Source organism: Equus caballus, chromosome 11, assembly GCF_041296265.1.
Source record: "Equus caballus isolate H_3958 breed thoroughbred chromosome 11, TB-T2T, whole genome shotgun sequence".
NCBI lineage: Eukaryota > Metazoa > Chordata > Mammalia > Perissodactyla > Equidae > Equus > Equus caballus.
Genome location: NC_091694.1, coordinates 38,129,823 through 38,150,001, shown reverse-complemented (window position 1 = coordinate 38,150,001; position 20,179 = coordinate 38,129,823). Strand labels below are relative to the sequence as shown.

At 36.8% G+C, this 20,179-nt stretch overlaps 1 protein-coding gene across 3 annotated transcripts in view; it reads right to left on the bottom strand.

The window, feature by feature from the left end:
* Window positions 1–20,179, bottom strand: part of CCT6B (chaperonin containing TCP1 subunit 6B) — a 32,277-nt gene that overhangs the window by 2,116 nt on the left and 9,982 nt on the right. The window contains exons 6-14 of one of the 3 annotated variants that reach the window (XM_001503966.7): window positions 16,995–17,105; window positions 16,684–16,843; window positions 14,842–14,924; window positions 13,904–14,000; window positions 13,484–13,631; window positions 6,430–6,563; window positions 5,039–5,141; window positions 3,660–3,732; window positions 2,870–3,140 (exon numbers count right to left, since the gene is read on the bottom strand). In XM_001503966.7, the coding sequence (XP_001504016.1) occupies window positions 3,068–3,140; window positions 3,660–3,732; window positions 5,039–5,141; window positions 6,430–6,563; window positions 13,484–13,631; window positions 13,904–14,000; window positions 14,842–14,924; window positions 16,684–16,843; window positions 16,995–17,105 (982 nt within the window). In that variant the 3' untranslated portion in view covers window positions 2,870–3,067. Of the gene's footprint in view, window positions 1–2,869; window positions 3,141–3,659; window positions 3,733–5,038; window positions 5,142–6,429; window positions 6,564–13,483; window positions 13,632–13,903; window positions 14,001–14,841; window positions 14,925–16,683; window positions 16,844–16,994; window positions 17,106–20,179 lie in introns of those variants that run through there. The other 2 variants (XM_014741894.3, XM_070227665.1) reach the window with 2 other exon arrangements.

Here is a 20,179-nt window from a genome sequence, read left to right as displayed (position 1 = left end):
TGTTATTAAGATGAGATATAATTTTATACCCTTTAGACTAGCAAAAATTAAAAGTTTAAAAATACCAAGACAGGGGCCGGCCCGATGGCGCAGCGGTTAAGTGCACACGTTCCACTTTGGCGGCCCGGGGTTCGCAGGTTTGGATCCCAGATGCGGACATGGCACCGCTCAGCAAGCCATGCTGTGGTAGGCGTCCCACATGTAAAGCAGAGGAAGATGGGCATGGATGTTAGCTCAGGGCCAGTCTTCCTCAGCAAAAAGAGGAGGATTGGCTGCAGATGTTAGCTCAGGGCTAATCTTCCTCAAAAAAAAAAAAACCGAGACTTGGCAAAACTGTAGGTACACGGAACCATTATACATTGCAAGGGAGAATGTAAACTGTAATAGTCACTAAGTAAATATACAGATGAAGAGCCCTAAACCCCAGGAATTCCATTTCCAGGTACAATCCCTAGAAACACTCTCATACACGTGCCCAAGGAGACACGTGTGCAGAAACTCACTGCTGTGGTGTTTAATATGGCATAAAGTTAGAAACAACCAAAATGTCCATCAATGGATAAATACGTTATAGTACAGAAATCCACTGGAATGCTCGAAAACAGCTAAAATGAATGAATGGATAAATCTCAAAACCATACGTTAAGTAGGAAATAAAACCAGCAAAAGCATATACTTCTTACACATCTTAAAAACCCAAAAGAATAAATTTCACATTGTTACAGGCATAGACATATATACTAAAAGGGTTTTTTAAAATGCATAGGGATGATATATATCAAATATATACCTCTAGATAGTCTTTCCAGAAAGGGTGGGAAAAGTATATGATGGCAAGTGGTTAAGGGAGGGTGGCAATTTAACAACATCTGTACTTTTTTATTTCTTCAAAGAAAATCTGAAGCAAACATGACAAAATGTTAGTATTTGTTAAAGCCAGTTAGAGGGTACAAAGGTGTTTATATTTTTTCTGTCCTTTCAGTATATTTAAAATAGTTCATAATTTAAACATTTTACATAGAAAAAGTCTAGCAATATGCATGATATGCCAGTTTTAAAAGGCCTATCCTGTAAAATAAGGATAGAGGCTAAAAAAGCAGATGTCTGTTTATAATGGGGAAAAAATTGAAAATAGAATTAGTTAAATAAATTGCAGAATAGCCATGCAATGAAATGTCACTGAAAAATTATAGTGTGGTTATTAACTCGGAAAGATGTTAATAAAGACAACATGTTGAATGGGGAAAAAGGCTATAAAATTACAGGTTTTCAACTAAGGCATTAAATGGTTAAACGAATCTTCTCCTATATGCACTAATAGGCCAAAGTTCCATTAATGCATCTGCCATAGTTTAATCTCTTATCAACTTGCATCCCTTGAAAGAAGTGTGCCTAATAATAATAAAAAGTTTAATAGATTAATTTTAGTGTTTCAAACAAGAAAGATATTGCTATAATACTGATACAGAAGAGCTGCGTTCAAACCGCAAACCAATTACTTCCCAGTGTTGGTGCCAAGAATCCCCACCTTTGCAGAGGAGACCTGTTCTAACCATCAGTCAGAGCTCCCAGAGCTGGCACAGGAGCGTAAGGTGCTGATCATGTATACCAAAGAGCCAGGGAAGACATAATAAACTGTATACAAAATGAACTGTCAGGTGTCAGTGAAACCCAAAGCTATACTCGCAAAGTGATGTCATGTCTATAAGAGGAAGGAGTGACAGTAGGAAGTTACTGAAGGAATTTTGAGAGAAAATTAAAACATTTTGTCCTGTTACATTTATACCCTTTGATAATTTGGAAACTGACTTGGCTGCTCTAAAACCTGTGCTGTATATTTTCTTGATTAAAAGTTGTCCAAAAGGTCTAAGAATCCTAACAGATTCTATTTTATGAAAACTGCAATAGCATACTAAAGGGAAACTGTCTCCTCTACTCACCCGACTTCTGACACCAAATGTGTGGGGATTTTCCCACACCAACCAAGTCTCCAATGCTCCAGACACTAACTGGGCATCCTACAATTCCATTCTGACACTAACTACCTGGAGTTATCGCAGATCCCGCAGGTTAAGGGCTCAGTCCCACAAGACCGCCTCCCACTTCAGACGCCAATCACAAGTAGTGGATCCCCATGTTACCCCGACTTGTGTCCAACTTGGCTACAAATCAGGGGTTCCCATGCCCCCCCTTCATGTTCAGTAATTTGCTATAACAGCTCACCGAACTCAGGGAAACACTTACTTACATTTACCAGTTTATTATAAAGAATAGAGATGAACAGCCAGATGCAGAGGTACATAGGGCAAGGTCCAAAAGGGTCCTGAGGGCAGGAACTTCTATCCCCCCCATGGAGTTGGAGTGCACCATCTTCTTGTCACATGGACGTGTTCACCAACCTGGAAGCTCTCTGAACCCCTGGTTTTGGAGATTTTTATGGAGGCTTCATCACGTAGGCATGATTGATTAGTAACTCACTCTCCACCCCTCTCCCTTGCCTGGAGATGAGGGGAGGTGCGGAAGCTGAAAGTTCTAACCCTGTAATCACATGATTAGTTCCTCTGGCAAGCAGCCCCCATCCTGAAGCTATCTAGGGGTCCATCAAGTCACCTCATTAGCATAAAAAAAGCCACTCATTAATTCCAGCGATTCCAAGGGTCTTAGAAGCTCTTATGTCAGGAACTGGGGACTAAGACCAAATATCATAACAAAAAATGCTCCTATTACCTCTATTACTTAGGAAATTACAAAGATTTTAGAAGCTCTTGTGACAGGAACTGGGGATGAAGACCATAAATATATTTCTTATTATAGCATAATATCACACCTACAATAAAGGGGAGGACATTATAACTCTTAGGGAAAAAGATTTTCATTATTATTCCTTTATTGTGAAAATATTTCTTGCGTTCTTTACACCTTGATGAAATATATTTAAGACTGCTAAGACCAACAAATATAAACCGCATTTATTGTGTAAAAATTAAGAACGGTTCAGACCGTATAATGGTAGGTGCATGTAAGATGTGCTAAATCTCAGCTTCTAGAAGGTTGATTTTGAACTCAATCACCCTTTGAGAGAAGACATACCAGCTCGCATAATTTCATCAACCAAGAGAATGTTGGTGGCAATCACTGTGCTGAGGAAAAACATGACAGGGTGAGTAAAGCCTGCCAACCCACTCTTAACTTTCCCCCTAGCCATCTTCAGCTACTAAGGGTACTTTGTTCTTCAGTGATGTTGGTGTGAGATTTTATGAGATACAGCTATTATAAATACAAACACCACCCCTTGTATTATAATTTCAACTCCTTTGCTGATAAAAGTGGAAGCCTGATTTTATATTCCAGCAAAACTGAGCTCAGTTTTAGCATATCATTTGATTTTTCCCACTATGCACGTGGTACTACTTCAGTAAACTTCCTTCTTTCTTTTCCCCTTCAAACAAACAGTAAGATTACCATTTCCTATAACTTACACAGCTAGAACTAAAATGTAAAAGGGACTATAAAATGAAAAACTAGTCTTAAAAACTGGATACCACGCCTTTTCACACACCTAACCATTTTTCTACTGTAGGGTGGCAAAAATCATAGAAAAATTTCAATGTTATCAATTATGTCCCTAAGTCTTTCTCTTTTTATTAATACAAACTTACCACGAGTGAAGAAGTTGTTTTTTCACACAATAATTATCCCAAACTCCTGCATCTGCTGCTACCATTGGCTCACCTGCAGAGTAAAAACAAACTATTTCAATACTACAATCTTGATATATTCTGTTAATATTGGCTGTATATTTTAACAATATTTAATATACCACCAACACTACTATTGTCAAGGTCACCGGTGACCTCCATGTTGTCAAATCCAATGGTCGATTCTCAGGCCTCGTGGATCGGCAGCACTTACACAGTTGATCACACCCTCCTGACTACTCTTCTTCACTTGTCTTCCAGAACACCGCTCTTGTCTGATTTTTTTGTTTTGCACTAGTGGCTCCTTTTCTGTCTATTTTGCTTATTCTTCCTCTTCCTCCCTGAGCTCTTGATGTTAGAATACCCAAAGGCTCAGTCCTGGATTTCTCGTCTACACTCACTCCCTAGGTGACCTCATCTAGTCTTCTGGATTTAAACCAGCTACACTCTGACGACTCTTAAGCTTTTATCTCTAACCCAGACCTCCTTCTTGAATTCCAGATTCATATACCCAACTGTCTATTTTACTTGAAAGTCTACAGACTTCAAACTGAACTTTGCCAAAACTCAATGCTGATCTCCCCAGACCACAACCAGCTCTACCACAGCCTTCTCCAATGCAGTGAGTGGAAATTCCAAACTGCAGCTGTTCAGTGGACTCCTCTCCACAGAGTAGACAGAGTGATCCTTTTAAACAGGATTAGACCATGTCACACCTCTGCTCAAAACTGCTATTTCACTCCAGTCAAAGTCAAAGTCCTTAGACTGGCCCACAGGCCCTTACATGATCTGACCTATTACTTCTCCCATCTCATTCCTCTTCTTCAAAAACATCAGACACTGGCTATTCCACTAGTTGTTCCCTCTGCCTGTGACACTCTTTCCTCAGTACCCCACAGGGCTAACTTCCCCACCTCCTTTGATCTTTTTCAATAGACATATCTCAATGAGGCCTACCCTGACCATCCTCTTTAAATTGACCCCCCTTCCTGTCCTAGCATTCACAATCATCCTTATACTGCTATTTTTCCCATATAATCTATTACTTTTAAAAATGCTAAGGAACTTATTAAGGCTATTATTTACTTCCTATCTTGCCCCGCTACAACCTAAGCTCACAAGGGCAGGGCTTTTTGTCTGTCCCAAGAGTCCAATAACAAGCGCTCAGTAACTGTCTCTTAAATGAATGTTTTTTCTTAAGAAGTTCAAAAGCAAACTAAAGGCACCCAAAATTTAAATATTAAAGTCACCTAAACCTCTACCCCCTTACTATAAGTTCTGGGTCACTGTAGTATAACCTCTTTCTTTATGAAGCAGCAGATTTTTCTTCACCGTCTTACCTGAATTCAAATCTATGCCAACAAGTTGTCTTGATTCTGAATGCTCAGCCTGAACTTTTACTAGTGTTTCCTGCAGGTCATAACCAGAATTCTGAGCCAGAACCTTTGGGAATAAAAAGAAAAATAAATATATGTGTGGAATACCTTCATATATATATATTTGAGTATCAAACATAAAAAATAAGGCACTGCTCTCTAGTCTCATGAAAACATATCCATAATCATCATCTCCTTTTGAAGAATTCCATTCTTAATCTAAATAAAATTATTTTGTATATCTAGTAGTTTTTACATTTACTTAAACATTTTCCTTATGTACATCACACTAAATTCTGAGGAGGACATTAGAGTTCTCCCACCACCATCCCACCATATTAATTTCCTTCCTTGCAAAAGATTTTTCAAAAAAGAATGGAAGGAATAGAATGATATTCTTGTTTCCTCTAGTCCCCCTGGCCACACGTTTTCCAGTTTTTCCTGGCACCCTGCTAAAGGAACCCTGTAGCATCTTTGCGCCCCTCATCAACACGAGGAGAGTCATGACCTGTGGCAACAGGGATGGAGATACCTGCACTCCAAACCAGCTTTATTTCCAAATGGTCCCAAACCAGCTGATGAGTAAAGAGGCACCACCAAAGAATATACCAGGTTTACCAATTTGGGTCAACTACAGGATCAGTACTTACTGATTCTGCTGCTTTGGGGAAAGAAAAAAATTGATATCTGATTCATAAGATTCCACAAATTACGAATAATTTTAAGCAATTATCAAAGAGACTTCGCTAGCATCGTTAATAATGTTTTAACTCATGGCAACAGCGTATCTGAAGTCATTTTTCTGTGTTTTAAGTGGTTCACAACTAGATTAAGGCAAAGGTAGTTCTCAGTCCTTCTGTTGAGACATGCAAAAAATCTAGTTTCAGTCCTTTTCTAGGAATTATACAGAAAATGACAAACACAAGCCAGTACTTGGGGGTGGTAAATAGCCTCAAGTTCTCACTTCCCACAATTTAAAGTGCTAACACTTTGGATACCACCAACGAAATAAAGGTCTACTCTAAAATCTAATTAAATTTCAAGCTTGAAACTGTTTCATTATGATTAATCATGAACCATTTTTAAAGGAAATTTTTGGAGTTAGTTCAACTTTTGGAGCTCAGAGATGGAAGCAAGGGAGTAATTTAGCTATTTGATGAAACGCCTATAAGGATTCTGAGCTGTCATCTCAAAGTTTTCCTGCTCTAGCTGTAAAATATCTTAGATAAACTGTGTGGGGAAATGTAAATAAATACCTGTCTTTCTACTCTGCTAACTGTTAGATAATATGGGCAATTTATAACTAAACAGTTTATGTTGAACCGGGTGTTCCTTGGCCATTAGGGTAGTTGTACCTTAGGAATAATGAGTAAGGCATCAGCAAAGGCTTGGACTCCGAGAAGAGCTCTCCCTTTCACACTGTGCTTGTACCTAACCAGAGCTGCAGCTATTGCCACTTCAACTGCACCTGCTCCTGGAACCACACAACCTATTGGAGGACAGAAAATGACTGGCAAGACATGCCATACAGAAAAACCAGAGAAAAAAGCAAGTAGCTATTCAACGTATTCTATTATCTTGCCTACATCTAAAATGTATTTAAATATATACAGAAATAAAATAAGACGCACAGCTCAGTGATTATTCAGATGTCTAATGAAACACCTTGAGGTTATACACCATTAAATAATTAAGCATGGAACAGACAACTGGCTACAAACAGCTTATTTCATTGTTTATAAGAGTAGGCATTTCTCCCACCTTCATCTTACTCCTTTATGAAAACATTTAAAAGGTAGCTATTTTAAATTTATAGTGGCAAATAACTAATTGTAATATCTGATTTGAAAAAACTTTACGCCAAGATAATCTGACCACAGTTTCTGGTATGGAACTCTTGGGACTCAATGAAGTATTTGATTTCCGTGCTGGAACAGAACCAAACTGCTACCTGAGAAAAAAATTTAAGTGTTCTTCTTTTTCTAAGGCAAAAGCTCTGTGGTTAAACACATCAATTTTCACATCAGGATACGACTTTTATACCTGCTTGTATGGTTTTAAAAAGTTATGACACTTTGAATCAGCAAACTTGCTTTGGAATCACTCATCTTTAAAACAAAACACCACAAAAAGAATCTCTCCTTTTATCCCACATCATTTTTAAATTACTACCCCCTTGCTCTGCTTCACTGTAAACATAACTGCTCAAAAGAGTTGTCTACCCACAAGGTGATTACATCCTCACCTCCCATTTACACTTTTTCAAAGTTCCTTGTTACGAACTGAACACAAAAGAATATATGTATAAGGTATAAAGAATAAATGCACAAATAAAGGTGCCCATGTACCTACCACCTAGCTTAAGAAACAGAACATCACCAGTAGCTTTGAAAACCTCCCAGATCCCATTCTCCTGTGAAAACACAACATATCAAAATTTGTGGGACACAACTAAAGCAGTACCTAAAGAGAAATTTATATCACTAAACACCTATATTAGAAAAGAAGAAAGGTCTCAAACCAATGACCTCAGCTTCCACCTTAAGAAATTAGAAAATGAAAAGCAAATGAAACCTAATGTAAGCAAAAGAAAGAAAATAGTAAAGACCAGAGTAGAAATCAATGAAACAAAAATTACCAATGTCAGAAATGAAAGTGGTAATGTCACTGCAGATTCTACAGATATTAAAAGAATAATAAAAGATTATTATGAACAAATTTAAGCCAATAAATTTGAAAACTTAGATCAGGATTGGCAAACTTTCTGCAAAGGGCCAGATAATAAATATTTTAGGCTCTGTGGGCCATACTATCTCTTTTGCAAGTATTCAACTCTGCCACCATAGCACAAAAATAGCCACAGACAATACATAAATGAATGGGTGCAGCTGTGTTCCAATAAAACTTGATTTACCAAAAACAGGCAGCAAATCAGATTTAGTTCATAGGCACTAGTTTGATGATCTTAACTTAAATGAAGTGTACAAATTTCTTGAAAGACACAAACTACTAAAGCCCACTCAATAAAAATAGATAACCTGAATAGCCCTCTATGTATTAAAGAGATGGTAATTCAAAATCTTCCCATGAAGAAAACTCCAGTCCCAGATGGCTACACTGGTGAATTCTACCAAACATTTAAGGAAGAACTAATACCAATTCTACACAAGAATTCAACACTTTCAGAATACTAGAGAGGAGATAACACTTTCCAACCATTCTATGAGACCAGCATTATTCTAACAGCAAAAAAGATAAAAGCATTACAAGAAAAACATATACAGACTAACACCCCTTATGAATATAGATACAAAAATTAACAGAATTTTAGAAAGTTGAGCCAAACAACATATAAAAAGGATAATACACATAGCAACATTATTCAAATAGTCAAAAGATGAAGCAACCCAAGTTGCCATCAATGGATAAAGGGATAAATAAAATGTGGTATATACAAACAACGGAATATTACTCAGCCTTAAAAAGAAAGGAAATTCTGACTCATGCTAGAACACGGACAAACCTTGAAGACACTATGCTAAGTGAAATAAAAAGTACAAATACTATACTCCACTCATATGAGGTACACAGAATAGTCAAATTCAGAGACAGAAAGTACAGTGGTGGTTTTCAGGGACAGGGTGGGGCAGAGGGAATGGAGAGTTACTGTTTAATGGGTAAAGAGTTTCAGTTCTGCAAGACGAAAAATGCTCTGTGAATGGATGGTGGTGATGGTCACACAACAATGTGAATATACTTATTGCCACTGAACTGTACACTTAGTTAAAATGACAACCTTTATATATGTATATGTATCCACAATTTTAAAAACTGTAATCCACTTTAAAAAAGATAATACATCATAATTAAGTAGGGCTTATCTCAAGAATGTAAGGTTGATGAACATTTTAAAATCAATATAATTTACTACATTAAGAAACCAAAAGAGAAAAACCATATGATCGTCTCAATAGATGCAGAAAAAGCATTTGACAAAACCCAACATCTATTCTTGATTATAACTCTCAGCAATAGAAGAGAATTTCCTCAATCTGACAGAGAGCTTCTTTGAAAAACCTATAGCTAATATACATATTGGAGAAAGACTGAATGTTTTCGCCCTAAGATCAGGAATGAGGAAAGGATGTCCAGTCTCACCATGTCTATTCAATATTGTGTGGAAGCTTCTAGGCAATGAAACAAGAGGAAAAAAGAAACAAAAGATATCCAGATTGGAAAGGAAAAGGTAAAACTATCTTTATTAGCAGAAAACATGATCATTTATATAGCTAATTCAAGGAAATCCATAAGAAAGTTACTAGAATAAATAAAGTGAGTTTAGCAAAGTTGCAGAATTCAATATCAATATACAAAAATCAACTGTATTTTTATATATTAACAACTAACAATCAGAAATTGAAATTTAAAAAATACCATGTACGATAGGATCGAAATACATAGGGATAAAACTGAAAAAAAAAGATGTGCAAAATTCATACATTAAAAACTACAAAAATTGCTGAGATAGACTCAAGAAGGCCCAAATAAAAAGAGATACACTTTGACTCAATATTGTTATGATATCAATTATTCCCAAACTTATCTATATATTCATTGAAATTCTAATCAAAATCCCAGCACTTTTTGGTAGAAATTTTGACAGCTGATTCTAAAATTCATACAGAAATGCAAAGGATTTAAAATAACTGAAATAACTTGACAAAGAACAAAAGTGATTTAAAGACTTGTTAAAAATTTACAGTAATCAAGATAGTATGATATTAACATTAAGATAGACAAAGAGATCAATAAAACAGAATAAAGAACCCAGAAATAGAACCACACAAATATGGACAACTAATTTTCAACAAAGATGCAAAGGCAACTCAGTGGTGAAATGATAGTCTTTTCAACAAATGGAGCTGGAACAACTTGATATCTACGTGCAAAAAAAATGGACTGAGATCCACAGTTTGCACCATATATATAAAAATTAACTTAAAATGAACCATAGACCTAAATGTAAAACATTTAAGGCCATAATACTTCTAAAAGAAAACACAGAAGAAAATCTTTGTGACCCTGTGTTAGGTAAAGATTTCTTAAATACCACACCAAAAGCATAATCCATGAAAGAAAAAATTGATAAATCAGACTTCATCAAAATTAAGAATTTCTCTTTGAAAGATACTGTTAAGAGAATAACAGAACAAGCCACAGAGAAGGAGAAAATATTTGCAGACCATATATACGAAAAAGTATTTGTCTCTAGAATATACAAAGAACTCTCAAACTTACCAATAAGAAAACAAACAATCCCATGTTTTTGTTTGTGAGGAAGATTCTCCCTGAGCTAACATCTGTGCCAACCTTCCTCTACTTTGTATGTGGGATGCCTCCACAGCATGGCTGATGAGTGGAGTAGGTCCACACCTGGGATCTGAACGCTTGAACCCCAGGAGCCAGCCCCTTTTTTAAAATTTTTTATTTTATCTTATTTTTTTTGGTGAGGAAGTCTAGCCCTGAGCTGCCATCCACTGCCAATCATCTTCTTTTTCACTTAAGGAAGACTGAACCCCAGGCTACCAAAGCAGAGCATGTGAACTTAACCACTACACCACCGGGCTGGCCCCCTAATTTTTTAAAAGGGTAAAAAATTTGAACAGAAACTTCACAAAAGATGTGTGGATAGCAAATGAGCACATGAAAAGATGCTCAACATCAATGATCATTAGGAAAATGCAAATTAAAACCATAGTTTGGTTTTTTAAATTTTAGAATGGCTAAAATTAAAACAACCAACTATGGGGGCTGGCCCTGTGGCCGAGTGGTTAAGTTCGTGTGCTCCACTTCAGTGGCCCAGGGTTTTGCCAGTTCCAATCCTGGGCACAGACATGGCACTGCTCACACATTCCGTTTCATCAGTTCGGATCCCGGGTGTGGACATGGCACCACTCGGCAAGCCATGCTGTGGTAGGCATCACACATATAAAGTAGAGGAAGATGGGCATGGATGTTAGCTCAGGGCCAGTTGTCCTCAGCAAAAAAAAAAAAAAAAAAAAAAAGCAGAGAATTGGCAGCAGATGTTAGCTCAGGGCTAATCTTCCTGAAAAAAAAAAAACAACCAACCACATCGAGTATCGGGGAAGATGCAGAACAACCGGAATGCTCATATACTGCTGGTAAGGATGTAAAATGGACTTGGAAAAACAGACAGTTTCTAAAAAGTTAAACATATACCTTCCATAGCCACCACATTCCTAGGTATTTACCCAAGAGAAATGAAAGCATATGTCCATGCAAAGACTTCTACATAAATGTTCATAAGCAGCTTTGTTTGTAACAGCCAAGAACTGTAAATAACCAAATGTCCATCAACAGGTGAATGGATAAATAAATTGTAGTATATTCACACAATAGAATACTATTTAGCAATAAAATGGAATAAACTACTGATAAATAAACATCAATTAACTTAAAAATAATTATCTGAGTAAAAGAAGCCAAACAAAAAAAGAATACATATTGTATTATTCCATTCATATAAAATTCTAGAAAATGCAAACTAATCTATAGCCACAGAAAACAGACTGATGGTTGCCTGAGGATGGGGGGAACCGAGGGAGAGGCAGGAGGGAAGGCTTACCAAGGGGCAACGAGGTAACTCCTGGGTGACTGCTATGTTGATTATCTTGATTGAGGGGACAGTTTCATGGGTGTACTGTAAATATGTGTAGTTCATTATATGTCAATTATAACTCAGTAAAATTATTTTTTTAAAAAAGCAAGTAGTTGAAGTGATTAAAAAAATAGTAGTCCATTCACTTTTCTATTATTCTAAATTCTAAGAATCAGGTTGAACTACCAAAGGCTTCATGCCTGAATCACATATGTTTATCTTCTTGAAAAAGTGCTCCCAGCTTTTATCAAAAGTGACCACAAAAAGAGGAAGTGACCCTTATATAAAGCCCCATATTTTTACAACTTAGGAATTGATTGTTTTCTCCTTTTTCTTAATGAAACCTATATAACTGATTGTCTCTCTTTATATTCTAGCAGTTTAAATATTTATAGTGATTATTGTATTTGCTATATATTACATTCTTTTTCCCTTGGTTCCAATTTTCCATTTCAGCTTTCATTTTACCATTACTTCACATCTATGTTCTGGCTTATCAGACAAATCTGATCTATTGTTTATAAAGTTCACTACTCTATTTTTTGACATATAATTCACATACCATAAAATTCAGCCTTTTAAAGTGTGCTTTTCAGTAGTTTTTAGTATATTCACAAGGTTGTGCAACCATCACCACTATCTAATTCCAGAACATTTTCAAAAAAAACCCTGCACCCATCAGCAATTATCCGCTATTTTCCCTGCCCCAACCTCTGGCATCCACTAATCTACTTTTTGTCTGCATGGCTTTGCCTCTCCTGGACATTTCACACAAATTGAATCATATAATACATAGCCATTTGTGTCTAGACTCTTTTAAATAGCATGTTTCCAATGTCATCCATGTTGTAGCACATATCAGTATTCACTCTTTTTTATGGTCAAGTAATACTCCATTGCATGGATATACCACATTTTGTTTACCCATTCATCAGCTAATGGATATTTGGATTGTTTTCACTGTTTGGCTACTAGGAATAATGCTGCTATGAACATTTGTGTACAAGTTTTTTGTGTGGACATGTTTTCAACTCTCTTGTGTAATACCTAAGAGGTGATTTGCTGGGTCATATAGTAACTCTAGGTTTAACTTTTTGAGGAATTGCCTAACTGTTTTCCAACAGTTCCCATGAGCAACATATGAGGGTTCCAATTTCTCCACATCTTTGCTAACACTTATTTTTGTCTAATGGTTATGAAATGGTATCTCTAATGATTATGAGATGGTATCTCTTTGTGGTTTTGATTTCACTTCCCTAATGACTAATGATGTTGAGCATCTTTTCATATGCTGATTATTCTATTTTAAACATGTGTGTTTTTATTGAATTATCTACCCTAACTCCTTTTAGAAGGAAGTTGGTAATAAAGCATCAATAAATAATAAATGTTAATATTCTTTCTTAATCTTTCTTAAAATTACATTGCACCTGAGGTAATGGAATGAGTTCTAAGCTGTAAAAGTTTTTTCATTGTTTTAAAAATAAATTTCTAAAAATTAAAAATGATACTACAGCATTAAGCATTTTTTTCATTTCATAAACAGAAGTTAATTAAAAGAGCAGACTATTTCAAAGGAAAAAATCTTCACAATCTAAACTACAAATTGTCCAAAGTGAAATGAGAGAATAGTAATCATTCATATCTTTTAAAATACTATATATATCATGATAGATTTATTATTACTTTAAAAAAAATGAGGTTCATATCCATCACAAAAAAGAGCTTACCATCTTCAATGGCATTTTTGACAGCACGAAGTCCATCCCTTATAGCATCCTTGATTTGAGTGAGAGTATGCTTATTTGGTCCTTTAACCAACAAGGTGACTGAGCGAGGGTTAACACAGTCCTCAATAAAAGTGAACTTTTCTTCACCCTAAAGGATAATACAAGAATATATAATTTAACATATAATGTCATTATGAAATTGAGACCATATTTATAATGTTAGAATGCAATCTTCATGTGAATTTTCCTTATCTAGCATAACTAAAAATGTGCTAAAAGCAGTTAAGTTATATTTGAACTCTTAACAAATAAACCATAAAATCTGTCCTGTGGATTATTCAGACCTCAAAATGTAAAACCTGAATCAAAAAAAAAAAGTTTACTGTTCACTTTAGGACCACTGCCCACAGAAATACTCACTAGCATATACTCATAAACAAGACCAGCATGTCCCAGGCAATCCACATTGAGGTCTTCAAGAGAATTCACAGCCATTCCACCACAAGCCAGAGAGAGTCTGAAATTACATAAATGCCACCATAGTTTTGGTTATGGAAAACATAAACACTAAGTTCTTTTTTAAAGATTGGCACCTGAGCTAACAACTGTTGCCAATCTTTTTTTTTTCCTGCTTTTTTTCCCCAAATCCCCCCAGTACATAGTTGTGTATTTTTAGTTGTGGGTCCTAGTTGTGGCATGTGGGATGCCGCCTCAACATGGCCTAATGAGCGGTGCCATGTCTGTGCCCAGGATCCGAACTGGCGAAACCCTGGGCCAGTGAAGCAGAGCTCGAGAACTTAACCATTCGGCCACGGGGCCAGCCTCAAACTAATTTCTTAAAGGTGAGAAGATATATAACACAGAAGACTGCATTATCATTGTACTGTATTGTTTTTAAAACATGTTTTAAGAAAATAAAAACCTTCCCTGTACTTCAACAAAGTTCTGAGATAGGTTAACAATCTTGATTTTTTTTTTTAAAGATTTCATTTTTCCTTTTTCTCCCCAAAGCCCACTGGTACATAGCTGTATATTTTTACTTATGGGTCCTTCTAGTTGTGGCATGTGGGATGCCGCCTCAGTATGGCCTGACGAGCAGTGCCATGTCCCCTCCCAGGATGCGAACCGGCAAAACCCTGGGCTGCCGAACGTGCGAACTTAACCGCGCGGCCACGGGGCCAGCCCCACAATCTTGATTTTTGACAGTTCCATTACTTACTGAAATTAAGAACAAAATTTGGAATTTGTACACTATTTTGCTCAACAACATGTACGTATAGGATAAAAGGAATACACATGGGATCATTTCAATTTAATCTGTTAAAAAACTTAGGATACATAACTATCTGCAAGCTTACCTTTCCATATTTCTTCTTTTTGCTCTGCGAAGAGCCACTATGCCATGTCTTGCAAGAGCATCTAAGGAAAATGGATCAATTCCCTGTAATCAAATTAGCACAAAATTTACAAGTGTGTTTTAAGCCAGTAGTTCTCAAACATTTTTGTCTCAGCTTCACACTCTTAAAAATTATTAAGAGCCCAAAGAGCTTTTGTTTATGTGAGTGGCATCTATAATATTTATATTATAAATTAAAATTGGGAAATTTAAAAATATTGATTAACCCATTTAAAATAATAATAAACTCATTTCATGTTAACATAAGAGTTTTAATGAAAACTTACCATACTTTCCTAAACAAAAAAATATGTATAGTGAGAGCAGTGGCACTGTTTTTACTTTTTTGCAAATCTTTTTAATGTCTGTCTTAAAAGAAAACAGCTGGATTCTCACATCTGCTTCTGCATTCAATGTCAGGTGATATGCTGTTCTGATTAAAGTATATGAAGAAAACCTGGCCTCACACAGATATGTATTGGAAAAGGGAAGACTATTTTAATAGCCTTATCAGACAAATGTGGATATTCTTCTTTGACACTATATCAAAACTCAACAAGTGATAGTCTCTTAAAGGTTAGTTTCAATGTGGAATATGGAACCATATCAATGACCTTGTCATACTCCCTCACATTACAACCCCTTTGTCTATCTTGCACTTTGAATGGATTATTTATCCATGCATGGTTTTGTTAAATCAGGTATTTTTCGGTTATCTAGAAAATATTTCTTCACTAAGTTAGAGCTTCCAAATTTTGACACATTTCATGGTTATACAATATCAAAAATATCACATTTACTAATACTATCAGAAAAGTCATTTATGTACTGGAAAGCTGTCAAGCTCACAGTGGCAGATACAAGTTTCAAAAATCCTAATTTTTGTTTGAAAGCTCAAATGTTATCACTGGCAACAAACACTGTCCATTGTTTTCCTTGAATTGACAAAATCACTTCATTCATTTTTGAGAAAAACCTACAAATACTCTCGTCTAAAGAACCACAGCTTGTCTGATAGTCATTCTTTCAAGTAAAAATGGCATTCCATGAAAAAAGTGGCTAGTTTAGCTTGCAACTCAATTATACAAGAGCTCTCCTTCAAGACAACCTTATTTTTTGACATGTGCTAGAAGTGTTTTGCACATACTTCACATTTTGTCACATGGAATTATAAAATGATGCATATGTAAGGATCAAATTTAATAAAATTAATGTTTTACCACTTCATCAAACATTCCTAAATGAAACTGCCTTTTTTTTTTTTTTTGAGGAAGATTAGCCCTGAGCTAACTACCGCCAGTCCTCCTCTTTTTGCTGAGGAAGCCTGGCCCTGAGCTAACATCTGTGCCCATCTTCCTCTACTTTATATGTGGGACGCCTACCATAGCATGACATGCCAAGCACTGCCATGTCCACACCAGGGATCCGAACCGGCGAACCTCAGGCCACTGCGAAGCAGAATGTGCGAACTTAACTGCTGCGCCACTGGGCCGGCCCCAAAACTGCCTTTTTTTAATCTGCAAGTATGAGATGGTATGGCAATAAAGAATCTGATGACTCATAGCACAGTTTGGTGCTCCTGCTCTGATTTGTACCAAGGTGCCAGCAGTTTTATCTGTTGCTTTTGCATCATCACTGCAAATGTCAACACACATAAAAGGCATTATCTTAATATTATAAAAATAGTTTTGACCTCAGAGACCCCCTGAAATGGTCTTAGGGATTCCTAGGGGTCCAGACACCACACTTTGAGAAATCCCGAAGAACATTTACAAACAGTTAAAATCTAAAGTTTCTTTCTTACCTTTTGATTAATGACAACAAATCCTTTATTGGACTGAGCACAGACTTTGTCTTTCAGGTCTATTATTTTTTGTACTCTATCTTCAATAAATTTTCTTTCAGCTTTTACCAATTTCTCTTTGTCTTCTGCAGTCTTATAAAAGAAACCAGAGCTCACCTCTCTAAAAGAATAAAAAAAACAAGCTAGTAAAGGCAGGGGAGAAATAAGAGGAAAAGGCAGAAGGAGTTCACTTTTAGGAGGCAAGAAAGAGATTAAAAACTCTTTTACAAAAAACAGTTTTAAAAGTTATAAAGAGTAACTGACACACATACGTTTTTTCATATTCTAGCGATACATTGCAAATAAGGATAAACGCATCTTCTACTCGCTTCTTCATATCTGGATGACGGGCGCCATGGTCCAAAATTAATCCTCTGATCAACCTATTAAAAATATGTAATGTTTCTTATTTTGAATATCCACTCTAAAATTTGGCATAAAATTAGAATTTTACTCTTAAAGTTGTAACAGAACTGCCAGGGCACACATTGCTTCTTTGCACTAACTTTAAGCCTAACACTCAACGAGTAAAATTAGGAAAAAGAATCTAGTTTAAGACAGCGTGACTGTGAAGTCACAATGAAAAGCCAACCCAGCATTATTCTCTAAATTATGTGGCTCAAACAAATGACACAGCTGATCAAGCAATGAAAGGTAAGCACATAATGAGTTGCTTAGGAACAATTGTTGAAAATAATTATATGGGGGGTTGGCCCGGTGGTGCAGCGGTTAAGTTCACATGTTCTGCTTCTTGGTGGCCCGGGGTTCGCTGGTTCAGATCCCGGGTGCGGGCATGGCAACGCTTGGCACGCCATGCTGTGGCAGGTGTCCCACATATAAACTAGAGGATGATGGGCATGGATGTGAGCTCAGGGCCAGGCTTCCTCAGCAAAAAAAGAGGAGGACTGGCAGTAGTTAGCTCAGGGCTAATCTTCCTCAAAAAAAAAAAGGTTAAAAAGAAAATAATTATATGGATCAACTAAAAATTGTTAATTTAAATGTCCAAAATAGGGTATTGTTCAGCAAATAATGATGTAACTATTGATGGTCATGAAAACTATGCAAAAATATGGAAAAATATTTACAGGGGTAGCTGATAAGCAGAGAATGACAAATTGTATACAAGACATAATTATTACTATTCTTTGAAATAATAAGCACCTTGGCATTGAAAAGGAAAAATGGAAGGAAACTAAGAGTAGGGTTATTCTTGGGTGGTAGGAATACAGATAATTTGAGGGGAGGCTTTTTTTTTTCCTGTTTTTCAAATGTTCTTCCAAGAGTAAATCATTTTATAACTTTTTAAAATTCATTTATACCCAATTAGGGAATGGCATTTCTACTTATGAATCTTTTATAACCAATATTTGTTATACATTAAAGAAATAGTTTTTAAATAAACATAATTACAAGGAAGTCTTCAAAATTTTAATCTAACTAGATTACTCCATCTCCTAACTGAATATGAAGATGTTTTATTTAGGAAGAAACAAACTAACTACATGTTCAACTTTCTTCACTCTTCAAGTCTCCTTCACTCCTCCCCCGTCCTCACTCTCAGCAAATGACCTTGCTTCTTTGAGGAAATAGAAACCCTGTCCCGTCACTACCTCTAGCAATCCACCTGCACTTGAACCTGAACCTCCTATTCCTACGAATGAAACGTCCACGTCCCTCTCCACGGTTAACCCCTCCAGTTGTGTACTATATTCCATTTTCCCCTCTCTGCTCCCGCACTGTCCCCCCTTCTCCCACATCAATTCTTCATGCCTACAGGAGCATTCTCCTCAGGATACAGACATTCCATAATCATTCCCATCTTCAAAACAAAGAAGTCTTCCTCTTCCATCCCATTCCCATATTCCCAACTAGCTACTGCCCCACTTCTCTGCCCCCCTTTATGGCTAAACCTCTCTGAGTTGTCTACCTCTGCATCCCTTCTCCCCTAACCATTCTCTCTTGAGCCCACCTTCAATGTGACCTTCATAGCCATCCCTTTACTGAATCAGCTTTCATTGAAGCCACCAAAAAACTAAATGTTTTCCAAATCTAATGGTCAATTCTCAGTTCAAAAACACTTACTCAGACTTCCAGCAGCATCTGACATAGCTGATTATGCTCTCCTTCTTGACACACTTTCTTCTCTCAGCTTCTGGAACACTACTCTTTTCTCAGACTACCCCTTCTCAGTCTCCTTTGCTGAGTCCTCCTCAACTTCTCAATTTCTAAACACTGGAGTTTCCAGGGCTCAATCCAGGAACTTGCTCTTTTCTCCATCTACATTCACTTCCCAGATGATCTCATGAACTCTCACAGCTTTAAGTCATCAATATACCGATGACTCTCAAATATGTATTTCCAGTTGAGATCTCTATTCTGAACTCGACAAATCTGACTCCCTACTCAGCATCTCTACATGGATGCCTGAGATGCGTCTAAAACATAACATGCCCAATCATTTATTTCCCCACACCTGCTCCTCCCAGTCTTTTCCATCCCACGAAATGGTGCCTCTATTTTTCCAGCTGCTCATGCAAAAACCCAAGAGACATCCTTGACTCCTCTGTTTCTGTCACATCCTATGTCAAACCATCAACAAATCCTATTGCTCCTTCTTTCTAAGCATACCCCGATCTAAACCATTTCCATCTCTCCCTGTATTACAACAGATTCCTAACTGGTCTCCTACTTCTGTCCTTGCACCTCGCACGCTGCTCCACACTGTATCCTCCACACAACAACCATAGAGATGTTTCTAAAACATAAATCAAGAACCTGTTGTCCTCAGCAATGCTAGGCTCATTTTGACCAATCTGGCTACCAAAACAACTAAAAATGCTGGGTTAAAAAAAGAAAACCTTAAAAACTTTGGATGGTCATAAAATAGTAAAGAGCTTCAAAAGAGTTTCCTTTCCAAACTGAAAACAAAACAGGAACTCCAAGAGGCATGCAGAGAGGTGCAGGCACTCATCCTAAAGTCATCTGACAATGTGAGCAAATCTGAACTTTGGTTTCAATGGCCTCGCTGTGAGAGGGGAGCAGAATTAAAAACTCAGGGATCATCCAGGGTAGAGAGTCTAACAGAAGACTCTCTTTACATTAAGCTGGAACCCCAAAGGGCTACATCTCAGGGTATAAGCCAGATGGATGAACTAGAAGTCAGCAGCCCTCACATGGACTTGCAGTTAGAATTCACAACAACTGGGTATTCTCAAGCTGTGGATTTAATTTAAACTTGTCCCTGGGTCCCTTGCAGCAGCAAATTCAAATTCTCTAGGCAGAAAGACACCTGCTCCTAGGTCTCAAATTATTTCTATAAATCCTTTTTTCAAACACAATGAAGGGCACATATAGAAACAAAGCACAGTGAGTGAGAACCAGCAAAATATGACAAACACGAGAAATAGATAAGCCAAAACCTTAAATATTGCAATTATCAGACATGAACTATATGTTT